The 27,302-nt window shown below is 34.3% G+C and overlaps 2 protein-coding genes across 2 annotated transcripts in view; one reads left to right on the top strand and one right to left on the bottom strand.

Moving 5' to 3' along the window:
- The first annotated feature begins 547 nt into the window (after positions 1-547).
- Positions 548-27,211, top strand: LOC140152521 (4-aminobutyrate aminotransferase, mitochondrial-like). The gene is made up of 15 exons (XM_072174873.1): positions 548-985; positions 1,697-1,803; positions 4,053-4,085; positions 5,418-5,535; positions 6,220-6,269; positions 9,646-9,726; positions 14,413-14,505; positions 16,852-16,911; positions 17,038-17,101; positions 20,283-20,431; positions 22,349-22,486; positions 24,951-25,118; positions 25,420-25,569; positions 26,151-26,262; positions 26,587-27,211. Exons 1-15 carry the CDS (start codon positions 826-828, stop codon positions 26,721-26,723), a joined length of 1,620 nt encoding a protein of 539 aa, XP_072030974.1. The 5' UTR covers positions 548-825; the 3' UTR covers positions 26,724-27,211.
- LOC140152522 (tRNA (adenine(58)-N(1))-methyltransferase, mitochondrial-like) overlaps positions 9,651-27,302 on the bottom strand; it is a 29,337-nt gene continuing 11,685 nt past the window's right edge. Inside the window, exon 8 of the mRNA XM_072174874.1 lies at positions 9,651-9,785. The gene's annotated coding sequence lies outside the window, so the exon portion shown is untranslated. The remainder of the gene's footprint in view (positions 9,786-27,302) is intronic.

Genomic DNA, 27,302 nt, shown 5'->3' with positions numbered 1-27,302 from the left:
TACATTATTATAATCATGCATAACTCGCGAACGCAAAATCGGAAGCAACTGAAATTTTGGGAATGGGTTTTTTTCGTGGATATCTAATGAAAAATGACATAAATAGAGGATGCTAGGATCACGAAATACTCCTTTAAGATTTGGCCGAAATCGTATATAATGTCCTTTAACTTGAACCTCAGGCATCAGCAACTGGTGCCTGGAACTGGGGTAAACCAGTACAGACTAGAGAAAAACTGGTTGTGATCCAGTCTTCAACATTTAGTGTCACATTTAAAAACTGATGTTGATGTTCGTCAATTCAACAGCTTTCAACAACGGGCTCAACAATTTCATTTTCAATCACCACAAAATATTAAAACGTTTTTCGTATTCATGATCTTTATATAATTAAAACATTTTGAGAACCATTTTGTTTTTGCTGGGTAGCGTGACTTGCTACCGTTATACGTTTTACACAACAAATTCAACAGCCCCACCACCACTTCATGCTTATCCATTGTCTGTGAATGCGCGTAGTCGAGTCAAATACGTACATGTAATTGTAGAAAATTTCAGACTTGATTAAGTCTAGCTCAGTAAATGATTTGGGAATTGCGTGCACCACTTGCCGCAGATGAGTTCTATGAGGATGACACTATACGCAGAATCATATGCTACTGGAATTTAAGCATCATACCGTGAAATAGCCTAATTGCACGAAACACTGCGCCTGAAGATTGAATAAGGGGGTAAACCCCGGATAAACCACAAGCGATATTAATACATTTGTATCCGAATCACGGTTCGTCTGTCACAGAGTAGCATCTTTGGTGCAACTCAAAAATGGCTACTTCTGCAGCTTCAGCTGCGGGAAAATTTTTGCGCAGATGCAGGGTACCCATCTCACAGCGACATCTTTCAACATCTTCTTGCACTTCACAACGACCTGATGATAGAAAATGGAAGAAAAATACTCCTTTGGGTAGTACACAACCTCGACGAGGTAAGGCCATGTATACTTTTCGGGATACTTTTCACAAACAATACCCGGGGAACAATACCATAAAATTAATTATTAATTTGCGTGTGCAATAAGGTAATATATAAAGGTTTATCTATTTGATCTGGACAAATGATCTTCGTGCATTTTTGGGGTGCTTATTTCCGCATCCCCCCAAACATGATGGTGTTAATATTAAAGGGGCATTTCGTGATCCACAGCCTCATCCCCCACCTTTTTCAAAAAAAGGTCTGATTTTTATACCACTGGAAACCTCTGCTCTGGCTACATAATGTTTATGTACCAACAATTTCTTGCAGATTAATTCGTTTAGCAAAAATATCGTCAAATTTGAATTTCGTTCTGGTATACAACACTGGCCCGTGGAGCAGTGTAATACCAAAGATACTATTTGGTAATACGCATAATAATGCACAACTCGCAATCGCAAAATCGGAATCAACTGAAATTTTGGGAATAAGCTTTTTTCGTGGATATCTACTGAAAAATGTCATAAAAAGAGGATGTTAGGATCACGAAACCTCCACAACTTACAAAAAAGAAAAAAGAAAAAGAATTTATATTATTATCTATTCGCTGTCAAAGTTATATAATAATCGGATTAACTACCATAGATGAATACAATTTTTGAATAGTGTACACTGTTTCACATGAGAAATGTTTGAAAAGTTATCCAAAAATGTCTCATTTCAGAAATACAAGCAAAAGTAAGTGAAGAAGCTTCCAGGAAGAGTCCTCTTATTACAAATGAGTACACCAAGCCTAAAATGTTCACAACCGTTCCCGGGCCTCGATCACAGGTAAGACAGATAAATAAATGACAACCACTCATCTAGTAAGTGATAAAAGCAGCATTACCAAATAATGAAATAATATTAATAACTGATAACTGATTAGTAAGAATCCACTTAGCATTAGATATTTGATAGCATTATATTTATTCTTAATCCAACAAAACAAATAATTATCAAACATAATATTCTTTCCTTTGTATCTTGTCAGAAAACATGTACATGTATATACCTGCATAGCAATGGACTATAGAGACAGCTCTTTTCCCGGGCTCTTTTACTCGAAATAAAAATAATAACTTACACACTGTAAACACACACCCACATATAAACACCTCCTCGGGCCTCAAACACTATCCCAAACCCTATATATTCTAACCATTGCCCTAAATATATCCATAAACAAACCCTTAGCTTATTGGGTACAGATCATTTTTCTGTATACAAAAGACAACATAAACACAAAGCACTTTTGAATTTGACCTTCTTGCATTCAAAACAAGGTGAAAAGTAATGTTTATTTACATTTCTTTTGATAGTTTTATTTACTTTACTACCACATCTAGCACACTACCTGTCAATACGACTTGGAAATGTATATATTGGTTTGGTGTCCCATTGTCTCTCAAATAGTGACGAAGGTGGTAGTCATAACTTGGATATTCCTTAACCATAATAAATACCATTTACAAAAATACAAAATAATATTTGTACAAAAAAACGGTGTTTAAATTCTGCAAATTGTATATGCAAAGATATTGGGACACAAAATTGAGCAGCACCAACAACATCTTATGCAATGTAATTGGCAAGTTACCAGCTTTCCAAGTAATCAGACATCTGTGGTTGGTTTAGTAATTGCATAGAATTCATCTTGCAATGTAACCTTACCAACTTTCGAATTAACCAGATTTTTGCTGAACCATGAAATGGTATCAGCCTATATTAGTGTATGTTATTTACTTGCTTGCTTATACTTACTTAACAACCTTTTGGTCTGAAATGGACATATCTTCAAATGCCACGAAGGTATGAACCCCCAAGTGGAGTCAAATGAAAGAGAAAGATGTAAAGAATATAATAAAAATATTTTCCCACCCGGGGGTGGCACTCATAATAAGCCATGGGTCAATATTCATATGGGCCCGTGTTCCAATATCTGTGGTCCTTTTCATATCTCAATATGCCAAGAAGGTATGTACTCCTGAGTGGTGTCAAATGAAAGAGAACAAAGTACAGAATGTAATACAAAAAAATTCCCCACCGGGGGTCACACTCCTCATTAGACCTGGGTCAATATTCATATTTTGGGTCCTTTACTCCTTTTCATATCTCGAAATGCCAAGAAGGTATGACCCCCGAGTGGTATCAAGTGAAAGAGAAAGAAGCAAAGAATGTATTAAAATTATTTTCCCCACCGGGGGTGAAACTCCTCATAAGACCCGGGTCAATATTCATATTTTGGGTCCTTTTCCATATCTCGAAATCCCAAGAAGATATGACACCCGAGTGGTGTCAAATGAAAGAGAACAAAGTAAAGAATAGAATAAAAGTAATTTTCCTACTGAGGGTGGCACTCCTTGTTAGACCTGGGTCAGTATTTCTATTGTGGGTCCTTTTCATATCTTGAAATATCAAGAAGATATGCCCCCCTGAGTGGGGTCAAATGAAAAAGATAACAAGTACAGAATATAATAAAAACAATTTCCCCACCGGGGGTGCTACTCCTCATAAGACTGGTAAATAAATATTCCTATATCTCTATCTTGAAATGCCAAGAAGGTGTGACCCCCGGGTGACAGTGGTATACAACAATATACTGCCGAGGCCACATGGTTCAGCTATGGTGTGGTAACCTCTCTAGTTTTTTCTATGGTAGTGAAAATAAGTTCATTTAAATGCACAAGTATGGCACTTTGGCAAAAAAATAATTATTTTCATTATCTGTATATCCTATATTAGAGGTAATCAAACTGACTGTAAATCTTGAGTATGCATGAACATATAAAATGTATGGGTGTAATGGTCCCAACGTGATAGGATATCTTAGTTGTGTTTCACTGCAAAACATTGCTTATTTAAAGAAAAGGAGGGTAACAAGCTTCAAATTAATACACCTATGTGATAACCAAGCCTTGATTGTTGCTGGGTTATTTTTTTATCTCATAGGTGTGTGCTGTATTGCATACCTGAGAATATGATACATCTCGATTTTGGCAAAATAAAATGTCCCTTTTCATCATTTTTTATTATTACAGGCCTTGATGAAGGAGCTTGATGACGTTACAGGGGTAAGTAACATCTACAATGAAAACAGAAAACATGATCATTGCTATTACTCTCACTGGATATGTTAGTTATTACACTATTATAGAGAATATGAGTTAAAAATTAAAATATGCATTAATTAAGCAGGGTGCAGAATTTCCAAAATGTTGACCGCTCCCAAAACTTTTTTTTAATCACTTACATACAAAATGGACTTCTCCTCCTCCCCCAACAGTTGACTTTTTACTTACAGTTGATTTTTTACTTTTAACATAAAAAGTGGTCCTTTTGTTATTTTTTCTTTCTACTTTGGATCTTCATGGCCATTTTACCCGAAAAAGTTGTTTTTTTTTTAGAGACTTTTTACTGTCCTGATTGAATTACTTCATAATAGAATATCCAAGAACTATTCATTCACCTGAACTTGAAACTAGCAAATACAAAATTAAATTATTTTTTCTCTAATTTTGAAGTAACTACACGTTATGCCTGTGTTCAAATGTGGCTTTGATAGGTATTTTAGACCAATAATTACTTCAGGTATTTGATTTCCTGTGAAAACCAGCATTCTGTAGCATAGCACTTGATAATATATTTTTTTTCTTCTTCTTAAATGTACTGGTAAAATCTTCCCTGCTTTATAAAATCCATAATATAATGTTTATGTAGCTGCTTACACATGTTAGAGCACCAGATAGATAATCAAATAATGAATGGTAATCACATTTCAGTTATCTATGAGGGGAATGCTAGTTGAAACTGGCTGATAATCATGACTCACCCACAGGCCACACAGTGTATGTTATTTTCCTGACACTGAAAATGACCATTTGAATTTGTAAGCAATTCTGAACCACTGGGTAAATGACATAGGAATATTTTAACACTCAAATTTGTCACACTAATATTAAATATGGTTAGCTATTAAGTAGGCTACCCAGCTTAAATGGTGGAATACTGTGAACATGGCATGATGAAGGTGGAAAACATCTTTAAAAAAAAAAAAAAAAACCCTACACACAAGTATGTGAAAGCCATCATGGCTTCAAATGTCACTGGACCATTTATAATACAGGCTTTATTAAGTAATATTCATGTATAACAAAATTCAAATGGCTGCATTGGTACTGATGTGACTTATGGGATAATATGGCTGCTTAGAAATGTGAACAGAATTTGTAGAGCCATTTGAAGGTTAAATAACTCATTAAACCAACATTTTGACTGTAGAATCAATATTTCTAATACTCAAAAACTGAAATAAGATAAATCAATAAACAGTACATACGGGTAATTATTTCATTGCTTTTTATTTTATTTCTGTGTTTCTAAACACACATATCACTCTATTTCAGAATGTGAGTACTGTACAATTTTTTGCCGACTATGAGAAGAGTCTTGGCAATTACCTAGTAGATATTGATGATAACATCATGCTGGATGCTCTCACACAAATTTCTTCTGCAGCCTTAGGTGAGTCCCATCCCATGTAAAGGCCATGACACTTTCAATGCTTTTTTTTATCCAAGGATCCCTAGTTCCTGCATAATTGATGTGTGTTCAACCAATTCTCCTTTTTGTCTGCTGAACTGAGATGATTCAATGGTCTGTATACATGTAGTTAATGTTAACCCTTTAATCAACTTCGCTTGAAATCACACCATTGATCTGGCAAAATCATTATTTTGATAACCTTTTCCTTTCTGAAGTAACATTCAATTTCATGACAAAGAGGAATTTTCCAGAATTGGGCAAATTTGCTGCAGTTTTAAACAGAAATAATTGGCAATTAGTATATTTGTGGATATTATATATCTCTTTTTGTCAATTTTCATATATATGGGGGTATGTTTTGAAATCCCAGCTCCACATCTACTCCGAAATCAAGAACCACTGAATCTACTACACACACATAAAATATTACAACATTCTGAATGCAGTTCATTACATTGGTGAAGTGATACAGCTTGATACATAATTATTTTCCAACATGTATATTACTTGAAGCACAAAATTGACCTGACAATAATGATGCGTTTCCTCAAGCACATATTACAAGTATATATTGATTGAATCACACTGTAATAACATTATTGCGTTGTTTGTGTATTTTATTGATTGAATCATGTATTTATACAATATTTTGTTTATTACCAGGTTATAACCATCCAGCAATAATTGAAGCAATACAGAACCCAGCCAACTTGGTAGGTATATTATTCATATCATTTATGTCAAAACATCATACAACATTTTGTATTCTGAAGTGTGCTGGTATGTATTACCAGCAGATTCCAATCATCAGTTATTTATTATGTTTGCTAATTTAAATGTATAACCACATTTTATTTGAATGAAAAAGTGATTGCCACATTTTGCTTATAATTTAACAAAAACCTTGGGAATCTGATTATTTCGGTACAGACTCAATGTGAGGTACAAAACACGAGATGAAAGAAAACCTATTAATATTTGATTAATGGTCCATTATTATGACAATTTTTGCTGTTCTTCCATGCAGCTAAAATAATTAAAGTCAAAATTATAATCAAAACAAATATGAGAAAGTTCATCACACTAAATCACAGCATAATATCAATGTCATGCTTAAGCAGATCAGACAAAATCACAAGTAATGCACAAATGTATAATGTACTTTTTAGTGGCCATTATTAAATTGAATATATGAATACAAAAACCACCTAAGTCCATACTTTGGCCAAATTGAGTTAAGCATGGGAAATTGTTGCTATACATAGGCCTGTCATATGCATGAAAGAACAACTCAAATTCATTCTCTGTGTCTATTGGGCATGTGAAAAATAGCATGTATGAAAGAATCACCCAATTCCATGATTTGAGTCTTGTAACACATTGATTGAAATCCAGTATGTATAAAAGTCCACTTGTAACACATTCATTGCTAGAGAATGACTTTTGAACAAAAATGGGTTTAATAAAGGAAAGTGTGTGGTTTATATTACATGGCAGAATGCTTATCAACATTATACATACCTGTGTGTTTTATTTTGTATTATCTTACTAGTGGTAATCTCATTCTAACATTGTTGTCTTTGTATATGATTCAAAAACCACCTAAGTCCAAAATTTAAAATGAACCCCACGAAGTCCCTGAAATGCTAATCGTCATACCTAATACAGGTTAATCCACTCATTTGCACGTAAAACTTACCATATTGACCAGGTAAATCTAACTGAAGGAATTAAAATGATACACGGGTTTTTGTCTCAAAATAACTTCGCATGGACTTAGGTGGCTTTTGTATTCATGTATTCAATTGTGACAAGATAGAAGCAGCTATTACATAACTACTGTCTGTTCAATTAGCTTAGATTCTTGAATTTTTAAAATATTTGAAAAAATACAAAATTGTGGTGAAAGTCATCAAAGAAAAGTGTTAGCACAGCCTTAGACCTAACGTGATTTATATTTTTCAAATTCTAAAGTTCAATTTAAAACCCCATTTCTTTTCAATTTTGGTCTTTTCCCGCGATATTTTTATAACAAGCCGTAGAACGTCGAGTACCATAAACTTTTTTGAATCAATCCATTTAGAGCAATGGGGACGAATGTCATAATGCGCTGAAATAGTATTTATTCGACCATCCGCATCAAGAAGTATTGTCCAGCAAAATAGCTACGGTATATTTGCCAGTATTTGTGTTGAAATCCTACTGTTGAAACATTACGATATTATTTATGAACTAATAGGCCCAGCTTGTATAAATACATTCCTTGTGTATTTATTTATTTAGTTAGTTAGTTAGTTAGTTAGTTAGTTAGTTAGTTAGTTAGTTAGTTAGTTAGTTAGTTAGTTAGTTAGTTAGTTAGTTAGTTACTTACTTTGCGAATGGGTCTGAGATGGTGTAGGCCTATAGGCCTATAATATAAAACTACACTATAAAAACTATTTATTTTCAATTTGTTATTTCGGTGTTTTTTTTGTTGAAGGACATTTGGAAACAAAAGAACTTTTGTACAAGAAAATGTTATTGAAAACAATCAGGTTACAGAAAACAATTCTTGTAAAGTCACTGTATCTGAAAATGTCAAGCGAATACTGATATTCTTGGGAAAAAATGATGGTATTAAACAAAACTCAATTTACATTGTAAACCAGTTGAAATAAGAACAAAATCCATAATTTTAATGTCCTTATTTAGGAAAAAAATAATGCTCAGAATAATGTTATGCATAAAACGTAATCGCGCCATTTAATTTAATGTAACAAAAACCGGTGGACCATCATCACCTATAGAACCTATCCAATAACCGGAACGGTATAACAATTGAAATGGCAGGACAGATTGGTGGACAGATTCTTTTGCTAAATTGGATAGGGTCTATGCCCTAAGTTGAGAATGGACCGTCCCACTCGATTTGTAAAAAGGTCGCGAACCCTTTTGATGGACCCAAGTAACTGCCTAAAATGAGGCAAAATTGAAAAGAAATGGGGTTTTAAATTGAACTTGGGAATTTGAAAAGTATAAATCACGTTGGGTCTAAGGCTGTACTAACACTTTTCTTTGATGACTTTCGCCACAATTTTTTATTTTTTCAAATATCTTAAAAATTCAAGAATCTAAGCTAATTGAACAGACAGTAGCATAATTGGAGCATTCACATACCAAGGCCATGTTGTTTAAAATAAACACATCGCAAAACATATAATTAGGCCAAACAAAATTAATTCTTTGTCTCACATCGCCTGCGCGCATTGTAAAATCATTGTAAAATTCCTGCGTTGAATTTCCAAAATTTCTTCTTTTTTTAAATATATATTTCGTAAACGGCTGCGTTGGGAGTTTAAAAACCATGATGTATTAAATCATCTCGCTCCAGCTCTTTTCCTCACCGTGCAACGAGACCAAGGGTGAAAATAAGTGGGAGACGGGAGCCGTTTAGCCCCCAGAAACCCTGAAATGGCCCCTGGTTCCATCTAAATTTAAGCTGACCAGGGGACACTTTTCTTCAGAAACTGGCCCCTGGTCATTACCCCCCAAAAAAGGAGCCCCTGGTTCATCATTTCTTATTTTCACCCTTGAACGAGACACTAGCCTGGCTGGTGATCACATTAAACCGGGTCAGAGACTGGATTATTACAGCTGTTATCAGGCAACATAACTATATATTAAGTATAAACTTACCAGTTTACCATCTATTAATGCATGAAGAAAAATTTGTTCTGAAATTCCAAACTTGTTTTTGTAAAATGTTGTAATTTTCCTTTGCATTCTAAATAATATGTGTTTAATAACAACATACTTATGATAATGACATTCTAGAAATATGAATTAAACATCCCAATATGAATTAAACATCCCAATATTAAGCAAACATCCCAATATGAATTAAACATCCACAAAATATTTGAATGTAATATAAGTTGACATGCTTTAATCAACCCTTTTATACCAAAGATTGTTTTCTCATAAATTTGTGGACTATGTAGTTTGACTGTTAGAGATTAAGTGTTGTAGTTGAGGCCGTCTTCATGCTACTTTATGTAGGTAAAGTGCATTAATATACTCATCATGTTTACATTTCTCTTCTTACTGTAGAGTGTGTTTTCCAACAGACCAGCCCTTGGTGTGACACCATCTGCTGACTATCCACTCCGACTGCGGAAATCCCTGCTTGCAGTAAGTGATCCCATCCCATTCCGTTGAATAAATGTCAATATATGACAACCAGTCTATCCCTGTTGAATAAATCAAAAAGATGTGCATTGCAATTATGGGCATGTTTTGAACAGAAATGAGGAAGGCTAAAAAACAAGTTTATTTCCTGCAGGTGGTTTGAAAACCAAAATGTGAAATGGTCTTTTGTTGTCTTTTTTATAGTCAGGATTTATGGTAAAATATGCCTCATATCAAACAATTTTATTGTCAAATCAGCGCAGAGTAGATTACATGTGAACATTATAAATTGTAGGAAAATTTAAAGATTGATGTCATATTGCTAATAAAACTAAATGTATGGGAAAAATTTGTTAAAATTATTTTTTTCATTCATATCTATTTTTTTCATTCATATTTGGCTTGAAAATGTAATTTTCTCTGGATTTCTTGATTAAAAAATAAAGACATGTGTTAAAATTATTCCCCAAAAGGAAATGTGTGCAGCATACATTAAACAAATGTGTTTGTTTTATTATGCCCAATGTATTTGATTTTTTATTTATTAACTGACTAAGTAATTTTTTTTCAACACAAAAGGAAGGTTTACAAAAACAAATGTATTTTTTGTAACACATAGCAGTTGTTTTACAATTGCAATAGTGAACTATATTACAATATTATTACCAGTGTTTTTAGCTGGGAATATTATAAAACGTTCATCTGAAATTATTCAACAGACCAATTAATTTGAGGCACAAAATACCTAAAGTAAATTATAATCTTTTATATATCTAATCTAATAATATCTAATAATATAATCTTATACGCCTATTTAAAGGAGTATTTTGTGATCCTAGCATCCTCTTTTTATGACATATTTCAGTAGATATCCACAAAAAAAGCTTATTCCCAAACTTTTAGTTGATTCCGATTTTACGTTTGTGAGTTATGCATGATTATGTGTATTACACTGTTTCACAGGCCACTGTGTTGTAATTTCGTTCTGGTTAGGGGCGCACCATTAGATTTCCAGGGGGAGGCATGGGAGTTTTTTGAAGAAAAAAAAACTTCGCCTACTAGTGAGACCAAAAAAAAAAACTTTGCCCACTAGTGAGACGAAAAAAAAAATTTTTGCCTCACTGATGAGTAAAAAAAAAAAATTTCCCCCCACCCAACTTTGTATAAAAATTTACATTAAAATTGAAAAAAAAAAAAAAAAATTGGTCCTCTCGGAGGCAAAAAAAAAAAAAAAAAAGCCGCCTTCGGCGGCAAAAAAAAAATTCTGCCTGACCCAAACTCCCATGCCCCCCCCTAAGAATCTAATGGTGCGTCCCTTACCAGAACTTAATACAAATTTGAAGATATTTTTGCTAAACGAATCGGCAAGAAATTTTGTGTACATTTACATTATGTAGCCAAAGGTTTCCAGTGGTATAAAGTGTGGATGAGGCTATGGATCACAAAATGGGGCATTGTAAAAACAATGATGATATAGCCTACAGGATTTATTATATGTCATTATGCCCTATTTAACAATGATGATACAAGATATACACAGATCTTTTGTTGTTTTTCAATTGAAATGAAATACTCTTGTCATATTTCTAAGTACCGTATTTGATCTAATTAGCGCATCTCCCCTAAAAAGTGCCCCTATGAACTTTTCTAACTTGCATCTGTTTAAGTACCGTATTCATTCCATTTTAACTGCCCAGGGCGCTTAACAAAGTCATTTTGGGTGGGTGCTTATTTTTTTACATTGTATAAGCCGACAGTACGTAAAAAAGGCACAAAATATTCATCTATCATCATCAGTGTGTCACATGTTTCAGACCATGATTGAGATTTGCATGGGCAGTTAATAAACTAATCAGTTTGCTTGTTGAAAAGACACTGGTGGGCACTTACATTACAGGGGCATGGGCAGTTGGTTAATGGACCGAGTACGGTACTATTTTACGTAATTGCATACATAGGGTAACAAAATCATCTTGGCACTGAGTTCCATCAATTGTTCTATAGGCATTTATATTTCTATAGGCATCTATATTTCCTGAAACATTGTTTTGCATGAAATATATTCAGTTTGTTTTTGAAAATATGGCACTTATTTAGCCCCCCCCCCCCTAGGTTTACTTTAATACTTCCCATAAACACACTTGGTTGCTGCTTATTATGTATAATACAGTTGTTTGGGAAAACAAGTCTATATATTGGTTTGAAACTTTTTACTAAAGAACTGAACCTGTTTAAGATAGTAGGTACGTACCTGGATAACCATATTTAACCAGGACGTTTGACTGACCTTTGCAACAATTGTAGTTTTGAGTATGTACAAGGTAATCTGAACTTTTATCTATGTGTGACACGATATTGAATACTTAAACCTGACTTTACCGAAGTGCCATGACCCAAATCCTATAAAACAAACAATTTGAGTATAATCAGTATATCCAGTATCAGTATGATTAGATTTGCACAATTTAATTTGCAAATCCTTTTTGAGATGCTATAAAACCTGTGCAATTAATAATTAGCCAATTCGATATGATAACAATTCTGAGACTAGTATACCTAAAGGTATGGGCACTGGACATAGCCGATACATATGTGCAAGTTACGTAATTGTAGGGTGTAACATGTAGGAGTAGAAGCATTTTGAAGTTTGTTGGCAGAAGAAAGAAGAATCGGAGAGCATTACAGTACCTAGCTGGGGGTGTAAACCCCCCAGCTAGGTAATAATTCCATTTTTTTTTCAAATCTCTGTTTTAAAAGAATGGTTTGATTCTAATACAATACATAGAAAAGCCAATGATGCAGGGGCCCAGGATATAATACTTTAGCAGAAGGAAAAGGGTCATGGTTGTTTGTTCACCTTTCATAGAACATGGACGTATTTAACATGTTAGTCCAACACCTACACACACATACTTTCCTGATCAGAGGGTATATGACTGCATACACCATAACCTGGGAATTATGCCAAAGAAAATGTTTTCTTTTTATTCATCAGTTCAGGGTGCACAACACTTAATCCCCAACCTGCATCCCGGGGAAATACCTCCCATGTTCACATTCACCATTGTTACTTTTGATGTCTCTTTGAGCTAGAGTTGAGATTCATAGTATTTTTGAAATATCTCAAAACAGTTCATTTTGATTAATAGGACAAAGAAAGGAGAACCTCTGCACATAGCTGGGACTGAAAAATAAAAGCAGTCAGTACTATAATAAATACTGTAGTAGAAAGGTGATTTGGGGATGTGAGCCAATTTGGGGTGCACTTGCAGGAATAACTTTGGGTAGCAATTTTCATAAAACTGGTTTAGAGATGGAGTGTTTTCAAAATGTCCTCCAAAAATCTGATCCCTGTCCACAATGGTTTCAATATTATATCAAGCAACAGTGATCATGGATAGATTTGTTTTACCATGCTTATCTTAAAGGGACAAATTTAGTTTAACAGAAACCTCACACATTTGAGGGATAAGGCCAAGTAAAAAATAAAACGTGTTTCACGTCCGGGTTTTCGAAAAAAAGGAGGAAGAGGGGCTTATTATTTTCTATTTTTTATCGCAAAATTGGTGTAAATACCCCTACTTAGAGCCGTTTTAGCGTACAATCTGTACATACAATAATGCCTGGAAAAAGGAGGAGGCCCTTTTTTATTTGTTGTTCTGAGGGTTACACCCCCTCTAATGATCACAAAACCTTCCTAAAATGTTTCTTGTATCTTAACAAGGCTATAGAAAGCATCCCAACTTCCTAGACATATTTTTTGAAAAGTTATAACTGAATTTCAAAAATAAAAATTTATTGAGAAAACCTCAAAAAGGAAGCGGGAGGGGCGTGAAACATGTTTATTTTTTTATTTGGCCTAATGATTTTAGTAGCTTATAAACCTCACATACACATTTAAGGGGAAATTAAGGTATGTTGCATTAACATTCTTTTACATTTTGCCAAAATCATGTAAAATCAGCCATTTTTAGGCCAAAATTTATTGATTTTGACTGAGAACTTAAAAAAAATTCAGCACATTTTCAAAATATGTTTGCAAAAAAATCATTCAATTTCCATGCTTTCAATGATATTTTAGGGTCATTTTAGCCTTCAGAAAAAAAAATTACAAAAAAGAAAAATAAATAAATCCCCACCAACTGACCCTACTTGAAAAGTCCATCCTAAAACAGGGTGCGTTTTTTTCGTCGCCTTATTTACAATTTCGGCAATACATGTTTTTTAAAAAATTAACCAGTTTTTGTGTTTCGGAAATCAAGTTTCATCAGAAATCACACGCCATATTTCACACACAAGCATGCCTACTCACACTCTTGATCCTACACCCAGGATGCAGCATGGAAGAAACAGCAGTGAGAATGCGTTTGAATACACTTGTGTGGATCCGGTTCACATTAGACTTGCTCCAAGTCCTTATAGTATCACAGCACACTCCTAATCCTATAAATGTCGCTCCTATTTTTTTCAATTTATATTGAAAAGAAGCAGTTTTGTGTGGCAGTGCAAGAGCAAATTGTACCAATTTTGAACCTATTTTGTAACTGTTACAATTGCTTAGGCAACATTCTTGACCAAAATCCAGTAGTCTTTTTACTTTTGCATTGTGGATGTATTTTACATGGTTTAGTAGCCAAATTGATGTTTATCAGTGATTTTAATTTTTCACTTATTTCCTTTCTTTTCTAGGTTGCACCAAAAGGCTTAACACAAGTACAGACTATGATGTGTGGTGCGTGTTCCAATGAGCATGCCATGAAACAGACATATATGTGGTACAGGGTAATTATCATTCTATTATGACTTATTTTCTCCCTCCTTTTCCCTCACAATCTTGATAATAAACATTCTCATCTGCAAGGACACCGTTCTATAACACCAGTGTGCTTACATTCATAGCTTGACCCCAACGAATAACAGAAACTCCTAATCCACAACTTGAGGTCAAATTTGGAGCTGTGACTTTTAAATACGGAGTATGAGAGCACTATGGCTCATTTTTCTCGCTCTTTGTCTCCCCATAACACCACTTTAGGCATAGCTTTGTCTTTGAAGCCAAAGCTTTGTTGAAACGGTTGTTAAAACAACTCTTACAACAGCTTCTGGGCATATGCCAAGAGATTCAACTACTGCACTCCCAGTTTTGTCCCATTGAGCTGAAAAAGCATTATTTGAATTTCTTAATTGTTCTAAAATAAGAACAGTGTGTTCAGTGCTATTCATACTTTATGTGAATTTTGTAAAAAGATCCCAAAAAAGTTCTTGATTAGGACCCCCCCCCTAAAAGGTTTTAATTGTAACAAAAATGACAATTTGTTTAAAATTATTGATAAATTTTTATCACAACTACCATATTATGCCAATATATGGCTACATTTTACCACCAAAAGCCAAGTACATGTATAGAAAAATTAATGAGATGTGCACCTTACAACTCTAATTTGTCGTACAAAGTGGACCATTGTGACATTATTTTTCTCTGATAACAACGTTTGCACAGTATTTTTGTGGGACATGAGAGCACATCAGACATATCAAATTACAATCTGAATATGAAGAATGTCCTTCTGATATCAAATAAATTTTGATTTTTTTTTTTAATTTGCAATATAATACAAATTTTATGGCAAATTATTAAAATTTGATATTTTTAAATTTTTTGATATATTTAACAGTCCTCGAAGTAAACTTTATAAATCTAATGATATGAACTTAAAGTGTATGTAGCTGGGTTGAAAAGCCAATGATCAATTAAATTTTGGCCTTTCATATTGAAGATAGGCCTATACATTTTTTCCCAAAAAAGACCTATGATCATTTTGGTGTTTGGGGGAAAAAAACCCATATTTTCAATACCAAAGGTCAAAATTTTCATTTGATTGCCATAAAATGTGTATTATATCGCAAATTTCAAAAAATCAAAATTATTTGACATCAGAATTAAATTCGTACTCGGAATGCAATTGGATATGTCTGACAGAGCTGCCAACTCTCCCTCTTTTCGCAGGAGACTCCCTACTTTTAAACATTAAGATATACACATTTTGACAAATCTCCCTGATTGCAACAGAAAATCTCCCTTTTTTCAAGATTCAAATGTTGGCAGCTCTGGTCTGATGCAGCTCTGGTCTGATGTGCTCTCATGTCCCACAAGAAATATTGTCCAAACATTGCTATCCCAGCCCTTAATCACAGCACATTTCCTGCAATCATTTTCCAGGACTGTGATTTCGGTTATTATTGATACCACACGATATGCATGCTCTACACCAGTGCTGTGCCCATCCAAAACTGTCTGAGCAGACTGTACTCACTGACCAATTTGCAGGATTTTGTAAATGAGATGTTAATATATATGGCACAGAAAAAAAATGAGTCATTCCAATCTTAGAGCACTTTTATTTCTTGCATAGTCCAAAACCCATATTCATATGCAATTGAATACTAGGTATGAATTAAGTATGAAAGACATAATTATAATTTTATTTTTCGATGTAGAATTTCTTTGTATTATGTAGTTTTTTATTATGGAAATAAAGATTCATTCAGATTCATTATCAGGGTCAGCACCAGGCCAGGAAGGCGAAAATAATAGGGGCAAAGTCCATAGCTCCTAAACCTGTTTTTAACATTGAAGAAAAGCTGTTTTTAATGAACAATATAAATGAATGCCAGGTACTTTTAACATGTATAAGTACTCATTAGGGCAAGTGCGTAGACAATCTGTAATGAAATCAGATACTATTGCATACAGAACACTAAGTATTGTTATCATGGTTATACTATTTCTATTCTTTATGGTTTGAATACATTAATTATGCTTGACTAGTTTTTTTCACACAATACACATATACTATGTAAACACACACAATAGCTGTATTTTTAAAAGCAAATCCACCTGTCAGTTATTTTCAAAATAATTTTTTAATGTTTTTTAAAATTTATATTATAATAGAGAACACATTGAACAGACAATCACCCATCCAAAATGCTACACCATGCTTTTCTCATTCATTTTCTCAGATACAACTACTTCAAATCAGATGGAAATATTTTGCACTAGATGAACATTTGATATAAAACATGTAGATAATTAAATGACAGATTTGCTATTTTGTTTCTTAACAGCAAAGGGAACGAGGTGGTCCACCAACACAAGAAGATCTTGACACATGCCTAGTAAACAAGGTAGGTAAAGTAAATATTAATAAATTAATAATATAATTTGCAAATATATTCCAAAATATAAATATTTCAAACTCAATTACATTAAAAAGTTATTTACTTGTACATTATTTGTCTCTTTGTTCTTAGGAACCAGGATGTCCTCCATACAAAATTCTCTCATACGAAGGATCATTTCATGGACGTACTCTGGGTGAGTAAAATGCTGAACAAATATTCTTAACCAATATTTCTCTCCCTCTTCTAACAGCTGAGGGAGATCTGTCCTTATAGTGATTGAATCTTGAACAACAAAAGTTTTGAAGAGCAAAAAATCTAATTCGTACCTTAAAATAATAGAAATTCCAATAGTCAGAGTGATGATACATGGCATTACAGTACAAAATAGTAATATATATATATATATAATATTAAAGTCACTCAAAACAGCTGAAATAGTGCTTGATACTATTGATAGCACCAGTAGAGCATGTATAAAATACACAAACAACGTAATAATGTTATAACAGCATGATTTTATGCCTTGCAACGGCGATCATCAGATAAAATTGCTGCTGAATTCTGAACTGCAAAAAAAATTCATGCGTCTTCGCTAAATATATATCATATCATATGGAAACATGGTCCAATGTCCATGGTGTAATTTTTGATAATAGAAATCAATCTCTGCATGGTTTTTAGTAGAATGAACAATTAAGGGCATCTTAAATGTCACAATTACCTACCAAACAATGGAAAATGGAAATATATATGAGGCAACTTCCTTTCAAAAAAATAAACTTCTGTAGAGTGGCATTAAATTTTTATGGATTGAAACTATCGACATTACAAAATTGATCCTGGGGTGTTCTTCAAAATATTTTGTATGGGATGTGTTACACATTATGGAATGCTGACTCTCCCTTTTACCTATATAGAAATCAATTTCACAGTATATACCTATTTTTCATAAAAAGCAGAAAAACTGTCAAAAATGGGTGGTTTTGAGGGATAAATATTCAAAGTATGCCCAATTCATTTAATTTGGGCCCATTTGTCAAAATTGGGTGCTTTTGAGGGGAAAATGTCCAAATAATGCCAAATTCATCTAATTTGGGCCCATTTTGTCTTGTTGAATGCCACTGAAAAATGGACATGTCAGGAGGAATTGCTATACCAAAGAAGTCCTTAAATGTATCCCCAAAACTGGGGAACATATCTGTATCACATCAAATGGGGGAACAGAGTAAACTCGAAATTTCATACTGACAAAAATGTGAATGTAAATAAAATTTGCACTTTAAGATATCAACATTATAAAATCAGTTACTAATACTCATTTCATCACAGATAGTACACCTGGTTGTTTTTCCCTGAACAAACAAACAATAACTATTGTGAATAGTTTATTGATTATTAGAATTATTAGTCCCTAGATAACCAACAAATAATTATCCTTTATCATAATTGACTGCATTTGGTCAGCATGGTTTGAGTGTCGGAAACTTCTGCAATTTAAACCGGCACACCAAATATTACTCATTATGCATGTATAATGCATGTATGGCAAAAAACCTGCTTCTATTGCTTTGAGACACCTACTTTTTTCTCTTTGTGCGTGTTGTTGTGTGTAAATCTATTGTTTGTTATGTTTGTGCGGTATCTCTTATGTTTTCCTTGTTTTGCAATTAGTAATAAAATACTTGGAAAAGTAAGTAATATGTGCACGCTTGATTTTTAACTACTTCCGTTGTTCTTAAGTTTGTAATTTTTCTATTTCATATATAGACATTTTCATTTTGTGGTAGCTTTGTTAGAGTGAATAGCACGAAAATTATTGATCCACAAAAATGTTCACCTACATTATTAGTTTGGTCAAGGCCAACTTTATCAATATTATTTTTGAAATCAAAATACCTTGTTATGCATAGGTTCTGATTGATGTTTTTTTCTGGGGATGTTTTGAATATGTGCAAATAAAATAAGAGACACCTGGAGGCTTTGAACAGCATATTTTGCTTAGGGTTAGGATTCAGGTTGGCATTAGTGTATTGTTCTAGGGTAAAATAAGAATTGGGATTTACATCCTGATTCACATACCTTCATCAAGATACAAAATATGATTAAAGCCACCATGTTTATTGTTTTCCTCTTTTATAAAGACATTTTTATTTTGTGGTAGCTTTATAAAGAATGTATGAATTCGGTCAAATTTCACTTTGCTAAAAACATTACATAAATAATAACTGTCAAGGTTTCTGATCATTTTTATCACCATGTTATTCTTTGCTAAAAACTATTACATTATATAACTGTCAAGGAGGTTTTCTGATCATTTTAAGTGGAAATATGAGGTAAAATGAAAAAAAATCCAAACACTTGGCCACTTAACTGTAGAACTCTATGAGGAATTGGCCAATAAAACCTCTAAATTTTAGCACCTCAGGCTTTCACATGGTATTTTAGTACAACATTGGGCATTACAATCATGCAAAAAGTAGAAATTCAACAAAAATTGAGGGTGTCTCTGTGGGGCAAAACACACATGGCTTTAAATGTCTACTGTCATGTTCCTGGTTATATCCAATAAGAAAAATGTGATGTACATAATGTAAGAGATCAAACATTGATTAAAATATCCGATGGGACAAAACAAAGGTTTAATAGCATGGTCAAAAATGCTCACAAAGACCGTGGTTCTATTCCAGTTGGGCAATTCACTCTACAATGCATGCATATTTTGACTTCTTCGGTATCACTTTTATTCCGTCTTTTAAGAATATAGTTCCTTACTCTGTGTGAAATTTACAGATAAAAATAAGAGCATTCTTTTCATTTTTCCACAACCTGGTGGTTTTATAAATCACACTTATACATAAGGTATATGTGACACGATCAAGGGAAATGAGTCGGATGTCGCTGATACTGATTTTGAGATATTGGCAAAGAAAATGTTACAATTCTTTTGTTTTATATTGTTTTTAGCGATTGATAAATTGACGTAACTTCACAAAGAAAAGTCGGAACAACATGGGGGTTTCAGTTTCTGAAAGCACTAAATGTCCTCTTTAGAAATATGTGCAAAACTCATTTTCGACCAGGGCCAACATGTGACTCATTCCCCTTGATCATGTCACATATTGCTGATAGCAATGGAAAAGTGATACATGCTGGGAATGAAAAGGACTCACAAGCCTGGGTCACAAGCTATCACTATCAGCAATTAATGACTTGTGAACAAATTTCAAACAATTATTGTCCTATGCAGGCTTTTCCATCTATCTCTGTCTTATGTGTTTTAACATTTGAATTGATTTGAATTGCCAATTATAACATCTGTACTTACTGTTAATAAATCAATTTTATTTAAATCTTGATTTGTTTTCTCAACGCAGCGTTAATGACATGCTCCCACTCCAAAATCAACCACCGCATTGACATGCCTTCCCTGGACTGGCCCATTGCACCATGGCCACAACTCAAGTATCCACTTGATGCATTCCAGCAGGAGAACAGGGAGGAAGAGGACAGGTGTTTGGCAAGGGTGAGTATTGGATTACACATGCATGCAAGCAGCCATTTAATAAACTCAAGTTTCCTTTCATTCACTTGGTATTAATTTATTCATAACTCATTCAGAGATGTAGTAAGTCAGTCTTGCCAAAAAGAAAAAAAAAGAATCCTAACCTGCAAATTTCCTGAAAATGTACTTTTCCTTTTTTTGCAGGATGAATTAAAGCAAAATTGTCCAATATCACGAAATTTTCTGTAAATTGGCCATCTCTGCTAACTCATTCGTTTTGAACACATATTAATGTAAAATCAGCTGCATTTATTTGTAAATTGTATCGGACATGGAAATACATTTACCTGTGCATTTAACATCAAAATACATTGAAAAAAATTATTTAATAAATCAACATCATAAACCTTTGTATACCCCATCCTCAAATATACACCACATATGGCCCAGTCCAGGGCCCGTATGTAGAATTTTTGGGGGGAGGGGTGCAGATGCAGATTTTGAAAAAGTGGACTTTTTTTTCCAGGCAACTGAGGAGTCTGAACTGAAGTCCCTGTTTATAAAAAATGGCCCTAAACTAGCAAAATTATGCTGTTTTTTGTTAGTTAAAACTACCACTAGGGTTTGAACCCATCAAAAACACAATTCAAATTCCCCATGACATGCCTATTCTTTCCTTCATAATTAATTGGCTCCATGAGTAACAGAATAGTGATTTTCAATTTAAGGCCCCTGTGCTGGTTGATTAGATCCAACAATATGGGTATCCCATTGCATACCCATATCATACTACTTTACACATGATATTCCCAAAAGATACTAATATCACTCAGTTCCATTTCAAATTATATATCATAACCGCAGGCCACTATATATCATCTTCATTAACATCCTAGGCACACAATGCTGACTACACTCAAGACACCGATCTGTATTCACACAGTTTGAAAAATGTGCTATAATTATGTGAACATATTGTATTTGATCGCCAAGATTCAAATGAATTTCAAAGTGTGCTATTTTTTCAGGCTGATGTGCATTTTCTGTAATTACTATTTTATGCATGATATAGCCAAGAGATACTATGGTACTGCTTCAGCTAAATAAAATGGTTACGACATTTCAAATTACCTATTATAACCACAAGCCATATAAAATTTTACATATCAATCATCTTTATTTACATCCTACGCTCACAATGCTGCTACAGACCCAAATCTGTATTCACACACTTCCTTTGAAAACATACTATGATCATATATTAATCATAATGAGCATATTTAATGTAATATTTTCAAAGTATTGAAGCAAATAAATACAAATCTGACCAACTGGGTTGCTTTGATCACAATAGCTATATTGCCAAAATATTAAACTGCTGCTCATAAGGTTTTGTGTGTTGTGTTCGTATTTAAGGTGCTGTGCAATTATTATGTGTACCCCGGGTGGTGATTTTTCAATTTGGTCTACCAAAAATTGCTTGTCCCCTGGACATGCCAAAAAAATCTTTGCCCCCCCCCCCCTTTACACATGCCAGATTTTATGGAACCAAAATCTAGAAAGAACCTTAAATTATCTAATCATGTGCTGTGAGCAGAAACTTCTGCACACTTGAACATTTTCCTAACATGTTTCTCATTTTAGGCCATAATATGGCAATGCTGTGCAAATTATCTCTGCCAAAAATTGCTTCCCCTCCTCCCTTTTGACCGGCCAAAAATGCTACCGTCAGCCTGCCAAAAAATCTTTGTCTCTATATAATTCACTAATAATGCATGAAAATAATCAAAATGATGTCACAATGGGAGCATGTATACATGGGCATGGATGTGAGTATTGATTCACACTATCAAAAGAATGAAAAAGGAAATGTCCTCTGGCATCCTACGTGTAGCTTCCTCATAACTGGTTGACCTGATTGTTTTCTCTTCATTCCAGTCCAGAGAATTGATGGTTGAGAATAAAGCAGCAGGGACCCCAATAGTTGGAATTCTGATAGAGCCTGTGCAAGCTGAAGGAGGTGACAATCATGCAACAAAGTATTTCTTCCAAGAACTTAGGAAAATCTGTACAGAGGTAGGTTAAAATGAACCTAAGCGTAAGATCATCAAGGTGCTTGCTTCAGATATCTTGGCCTCTTGAGCATCTGATTCAAATGTGGATTGTGTGGGTGGGGTGTGCTTGAATGAAATAAAAATATGATAATATAATGATGTTATGCAGTACTGTAGACAAGGAGGGGGGGGGGTAACGGGTGTGTTTTCCTTGAGCCCAGTGTCTAAGTTACAGGCTAAGACACAAGGTGTGGGGGCTCGTAAAAAAGTAAAGAAAAAATATCTCATTGTATAATGGCCCATAAAAGCAAAGAAAAAGACATGAGGGGTTGTTTAAAATGCAAAGAAAAGGTAATAGCAATATGGTTCAAACTAGTTATTGATATTTATATTGATATTTATAATAAATATCATTCTGCTCTGAGAACACTGGTATATTAAATCTGCACATCTAACATCACGAGGTCATTCTTCAGCATGTGATATTTAAAACAATTCATCATAATAATACAATCTAAAATGAATGTACAGTATAAATTCATAGGCCTATAAGAAACATGGTGGCAAAATTCAAAATGTTAAATATCAGCAATACTGGTAGATTCATGGAAGTACTAGTACTTCCATGGTAAATTACATTTCATTAACCAAGTGCGACTTCCACATGCTATAAACCACCTGCGCGCACTGAGCAGAGTTAATAATAAAAATAAAAGTTCAGAGGCTGTTATTTATTTTTGTTAACATCTGTTTTGAAGATATTGCAAAATTACCAGCTACTTAATAGTGATAAATAACCATTTTTATTACCTGTCCATTTTTTCAATTACAATGTATTTTATTACATTTATCAGCATTTAGTATGCTGGATGTTAGTTATTTTAACTATGTTGAATATATGCATTAAGTTTTGTTAATTCATTTTAAACATCTGTTTTGATGTTATAGCATTAGTAAAAGTACAAGCAAGCTAGTGTGAAATAACCAATTAACTATGTTGGCTCTTAGTTCATTAAAAATATACTGTGCGCTGCAGATTTTGCACATTTTACAGGGGGGGGGGCTTTCCCCTGGCCCCACTTCCTCAATCCATTACAGTCTATTGCTTCAAGATCAAAGGGATTGTAATGATTGTTGTTACTATATAGTATCAAAATTTTATCAATCTATTTATTTATGTATTTAATTATTTATTCATTCATTAGACTTCACTGGTGTTAAAATACATAAAGCATAATTCAAAATATTACATTGTGTCTTCAATGTTGCTTACTTAAGTTACAGGTGCCATAAGCCACCTGCAATTACAAATCAATTAATTTACAATTGATCAAATTATATGTTAATTTTAAAAACCAACTTTAATTGAAGTTTGTGGCCATTTTCATTCAATTTGATGAAACCCTAGATACTTTATAGTCACACTTTCTCTTTTTGTTCAAGACACAATTTTTAATTAAAAACATACCAAGATCCTTGACTTTATCCAATTTTTCACTTGCACTTTTCCAGTGGCGGCGCCAGTTGTTCTTCGGGTCATATCATCAATATATGATTTAAGATTTTTTTGGCATTTGGATGCATTTGATGCTGATGCTCCAGAGTAACAATGTTGTGTCATGTACCATCATTTAGAGACATTAATCCATTTACAAACTGGTAGTAATATTACAAACACTTCCAGTGTGCTAATGTGTCCATATGATTGTGATCAGAAGTCAACTGTTAAAGAATTAGTAACTGGCATGCTGGCAACTGACATTTTATGAGGGACTGCTGGTTAGTATATATACAACAGCCTACAACCATTAACCCTAACCCTACCCGTGGTTTTTGTGCTATCGGAAGGAAAGAAGGAGCGAAAAAGGAGAGAAGATGAAGAAGAAAGTCACTTGGCACCCCGGGATTGAACCTCGGACCCCTCGCATGCCACGCAGAAGTTCCCCAGCATGTAGCTACACAGGTGGCGTTGGCCCGCCAAGCGATTCCCTGGGTATATATGACTTGGTCTGATTGCGTCATCAAGTCCCGTGGAATCCATGCACGCAGAGTGGTTTTAATAGTGAGCTTTAGTGAGTCCTAGTTGGGTTAGGGTTAAGAAGGCATATAGGGAAAACATGCATATAAGCTTAACCCTAACCCTACCCGTTTTTTTGTGCTATCGGAAGGGAAAGAAGGAGCGAAAAGGAGAGAAGATGAAGAAGAAAGTCACTTGGCACCCCGGGATTGAACCTCGGACCCCTCGCATGCCACGCAGAAGTTCCCCAGCATGTAGCTACACAGGTGACGTTGACCCGGTCAACGATTCCCTGGGTATATATGACTTGGTCTGATTGCGTCATCAAGTCCCGTGGAATCCATGCACGCAGAGTGGTTTTAATAGTGAGCTTTAGTGAGTCCTAGTTGGGTTAGGGTTAAGGCCTGAAAATTATTTTTCCTACCAGCTTGAAAACAGTTACTTTTACACAGTATTTCAATTTGTCTAGAATGGTGCTGCCTTCATTTTAGATGAGGTTCAGACAGGCTGTTTGGCTACAGGGAATTTCTGGGCTCATGAAGCCTGGGATCTGCCTACTCCGCCAGACTTTGTCACATTCAGCAAGAAGATGGTCACAGGAGGCTACTTTTATAGAGAAGAATTTGCTCCCCATGGGGTGAGTAATTTTTCCCCTTCTCTCATTTCCTTCCTCTCCTTCCATTTTTTCTTTCCTCTTCATTCTTTCACTATCTACTATCTATAATGCCAACAATTTTGTTCCTTTTTGGTGAAATTATCAATATTTACGACCTAACAAAATAAATACGGCAGACCGAATCTCACAGAAATTTCAATTTGGTCCAAATATTCCCCACATGCAGAGAGAACATGTAAGTAAACATTGCTTGTAAGGTTCCTGACTTCATGACCCAACTTCATTAATACGATATATTCCACCATATTTCTTTATATTCCAGATGGCTAACCGCATCTTCAACACCTGGATGGGAGATCCATCCAAGGTTCTGTTATTAGAAACCATCATTGACACAATAGCAAAAGACAATCTACAGAAAGTTGTGGAAGATTCTGGCAAAGTTCTCATGGCTGGTCTTTTTGAGCTACAGGTAAATCAAACTGATCACACAGGGTGTTCAAAAATGATTTGTATCAGTAAATACCACAACTCTCTCAAAGACATCTTGTGTCAGTAAACAGATTGGACACCATTTTGCAATTGTAAATTTCGAGCATGAAAGATGGCTCTTTACATGTATGTAATACAATGTTGAAGAAACAATGGTGTCATTCTACAGTATAATCATGCTTTAAAAATGACAAGTAAGATACCATGGAAACTGTCACTTGGATACATACTAATCATTGTAGGAAACCGTGTAGTAGAAATAGAAGTGAACCATTTATCACATATTTAGAGATAAAAAATTTGTTAACAACATGAATGAAGTATAATTATACTTTTCCTAACAAATGAATTTTCCTCATTGGAAAAGCTTAATGTCCATTTACTTCTACTCCTCTCAAGTTAAGACCTATACTTTACAATCTATATTATAAGATTCCTATCAAATGAATGCTTAGAAAGGAAAAGGCTTGATATATCAAGGTTTGAATATTAATAAATGTGTATAACGTTTATGGTTACATAGATCTTAACTGGTTTGTTTACTACTCCTTCCATCAACAGGATAAATATCCACATATGCTCAGAAATGCACGAGGCATGGGAACATTCTGTGCTGTAGATGCAATGGACAACAAAAATTGCCTACAGATAGTACATACTGCAAGAAACAAAGGTAAGTGGACACAATTTCAGTAGTGGTTTTTTTTTCAAAATCAAAATGTAAAAGAACAGAATTAGATTGCAGTTTTACCACTGATTTGTTTAGAATACCCAGAGGGCATATATTTCAAATGGATGACCACTGACCAGATAGCCATGGTACCATTTTGTGTGGGGACAAGTTTAAACATACATTGTACCTACGTTATGGTAGCATTTATGCCACACACACTAAAGAGCATATCTTTTTCTAATCATAGGCAACCGTCTCAGAAGAAATACATCTAACTGCTACATGTATTCTTGTTCTTAAACATTCTCAATTGTCTTCAAACAGGTCTTCAACTGGGCCCTTGTGGTGACCATGGTATTCGATTCAGACCAGCTCTTATCTGCCAGACCCACCATGTTGATATCATACTGGAAATACTTGAGAGTGCCGTGGCTGATGTAGCCAGCAAACAAGCCTCATAGTGGGAGTACAGACAAGTAATATGGACAAACTCATATACCCATAATCACACTCATAACTCGTAATCATGCTGCTTAGCAGTGGTGCACCTGAAATAAAAGGCGGAAATTCCGTACTACTACTACTACTACTACCACTACTATACCTAGCTCTCACTCACACGATCACATTATTGAAGTATACTGTTCAGTAATAGTTGGCTCATTACTCAGTATCACATAAAGAAAACAAGGATGGGAAGAAAACATGACAGTTTGTGGTACTGAAAAATGAAGTTAGTATATGTACCATTTGACTGGACTTCCAATAAGCACTGTCTAAAATTATGTAAAACTATGCTATATGAAATTTTCACTACTTTTGAAATTACATTCCCAGTAAACTATCATTCTCAGTTTACTCTTGAAGCAATACAGTTTGCCAGCCTTCTTATCCTCTCAGCACAAGACTATGTCAAAATGTCACTGTTATTAAATGTTGCCAAGGTGAAGTCATTGTGTCACTGGTCCATCTGGTCTTTTATTTAACAGTACACACTGACAGATGGGTATGTTAGATGGGTATGTTAAGTTCATTGTTCA

The sequence above is a fragment of the Amphiura filiformis genome, chromosome 5, assembly GCF_039555335.1.
Source record: "Amphiura filiformis chromosome 5, Afil_fr2py, whole genome shotgun sequence".
NCBI lineage: Eukaryota > Metazoa > Echinodermata > Ophiuroidea > Amphilepidida > Amphiuridae > Amphiura > Amphiura filiformis.
Note: the sequence above shows the minus strand (reverse complement) of the source record. Positions and strands in the feature narration are given on the sequence as shown.

What these genes read in the sequence shown, in the direction of transcription:
- LOC140152521 (XM_072174873.1), top strand. Translation starts at nt 826, where the DNA reads ATGGCTACTTCTGCAGCTTCAGCTGCGGGAAAATTTTTGCGCAGATGC. An exon ending in AGCTTGATGACGTTACAGGG is followed by an intron (nt 4,086 to 5,417) that starts GTAAGTAACATC and finishes ACTCTATTTCAG; the next exon opens with AATGTGAGTACTGTACAATT. An exon ending in TGCGGAAATCCCTGCTTGCA is followed by an intron (nt 9,727 to 14,412) that starts GTAAGTGATCCC and finishes TTTCTTTTCTAG; the next exon opens with GTTGCACCAAAAGGCTTAAC.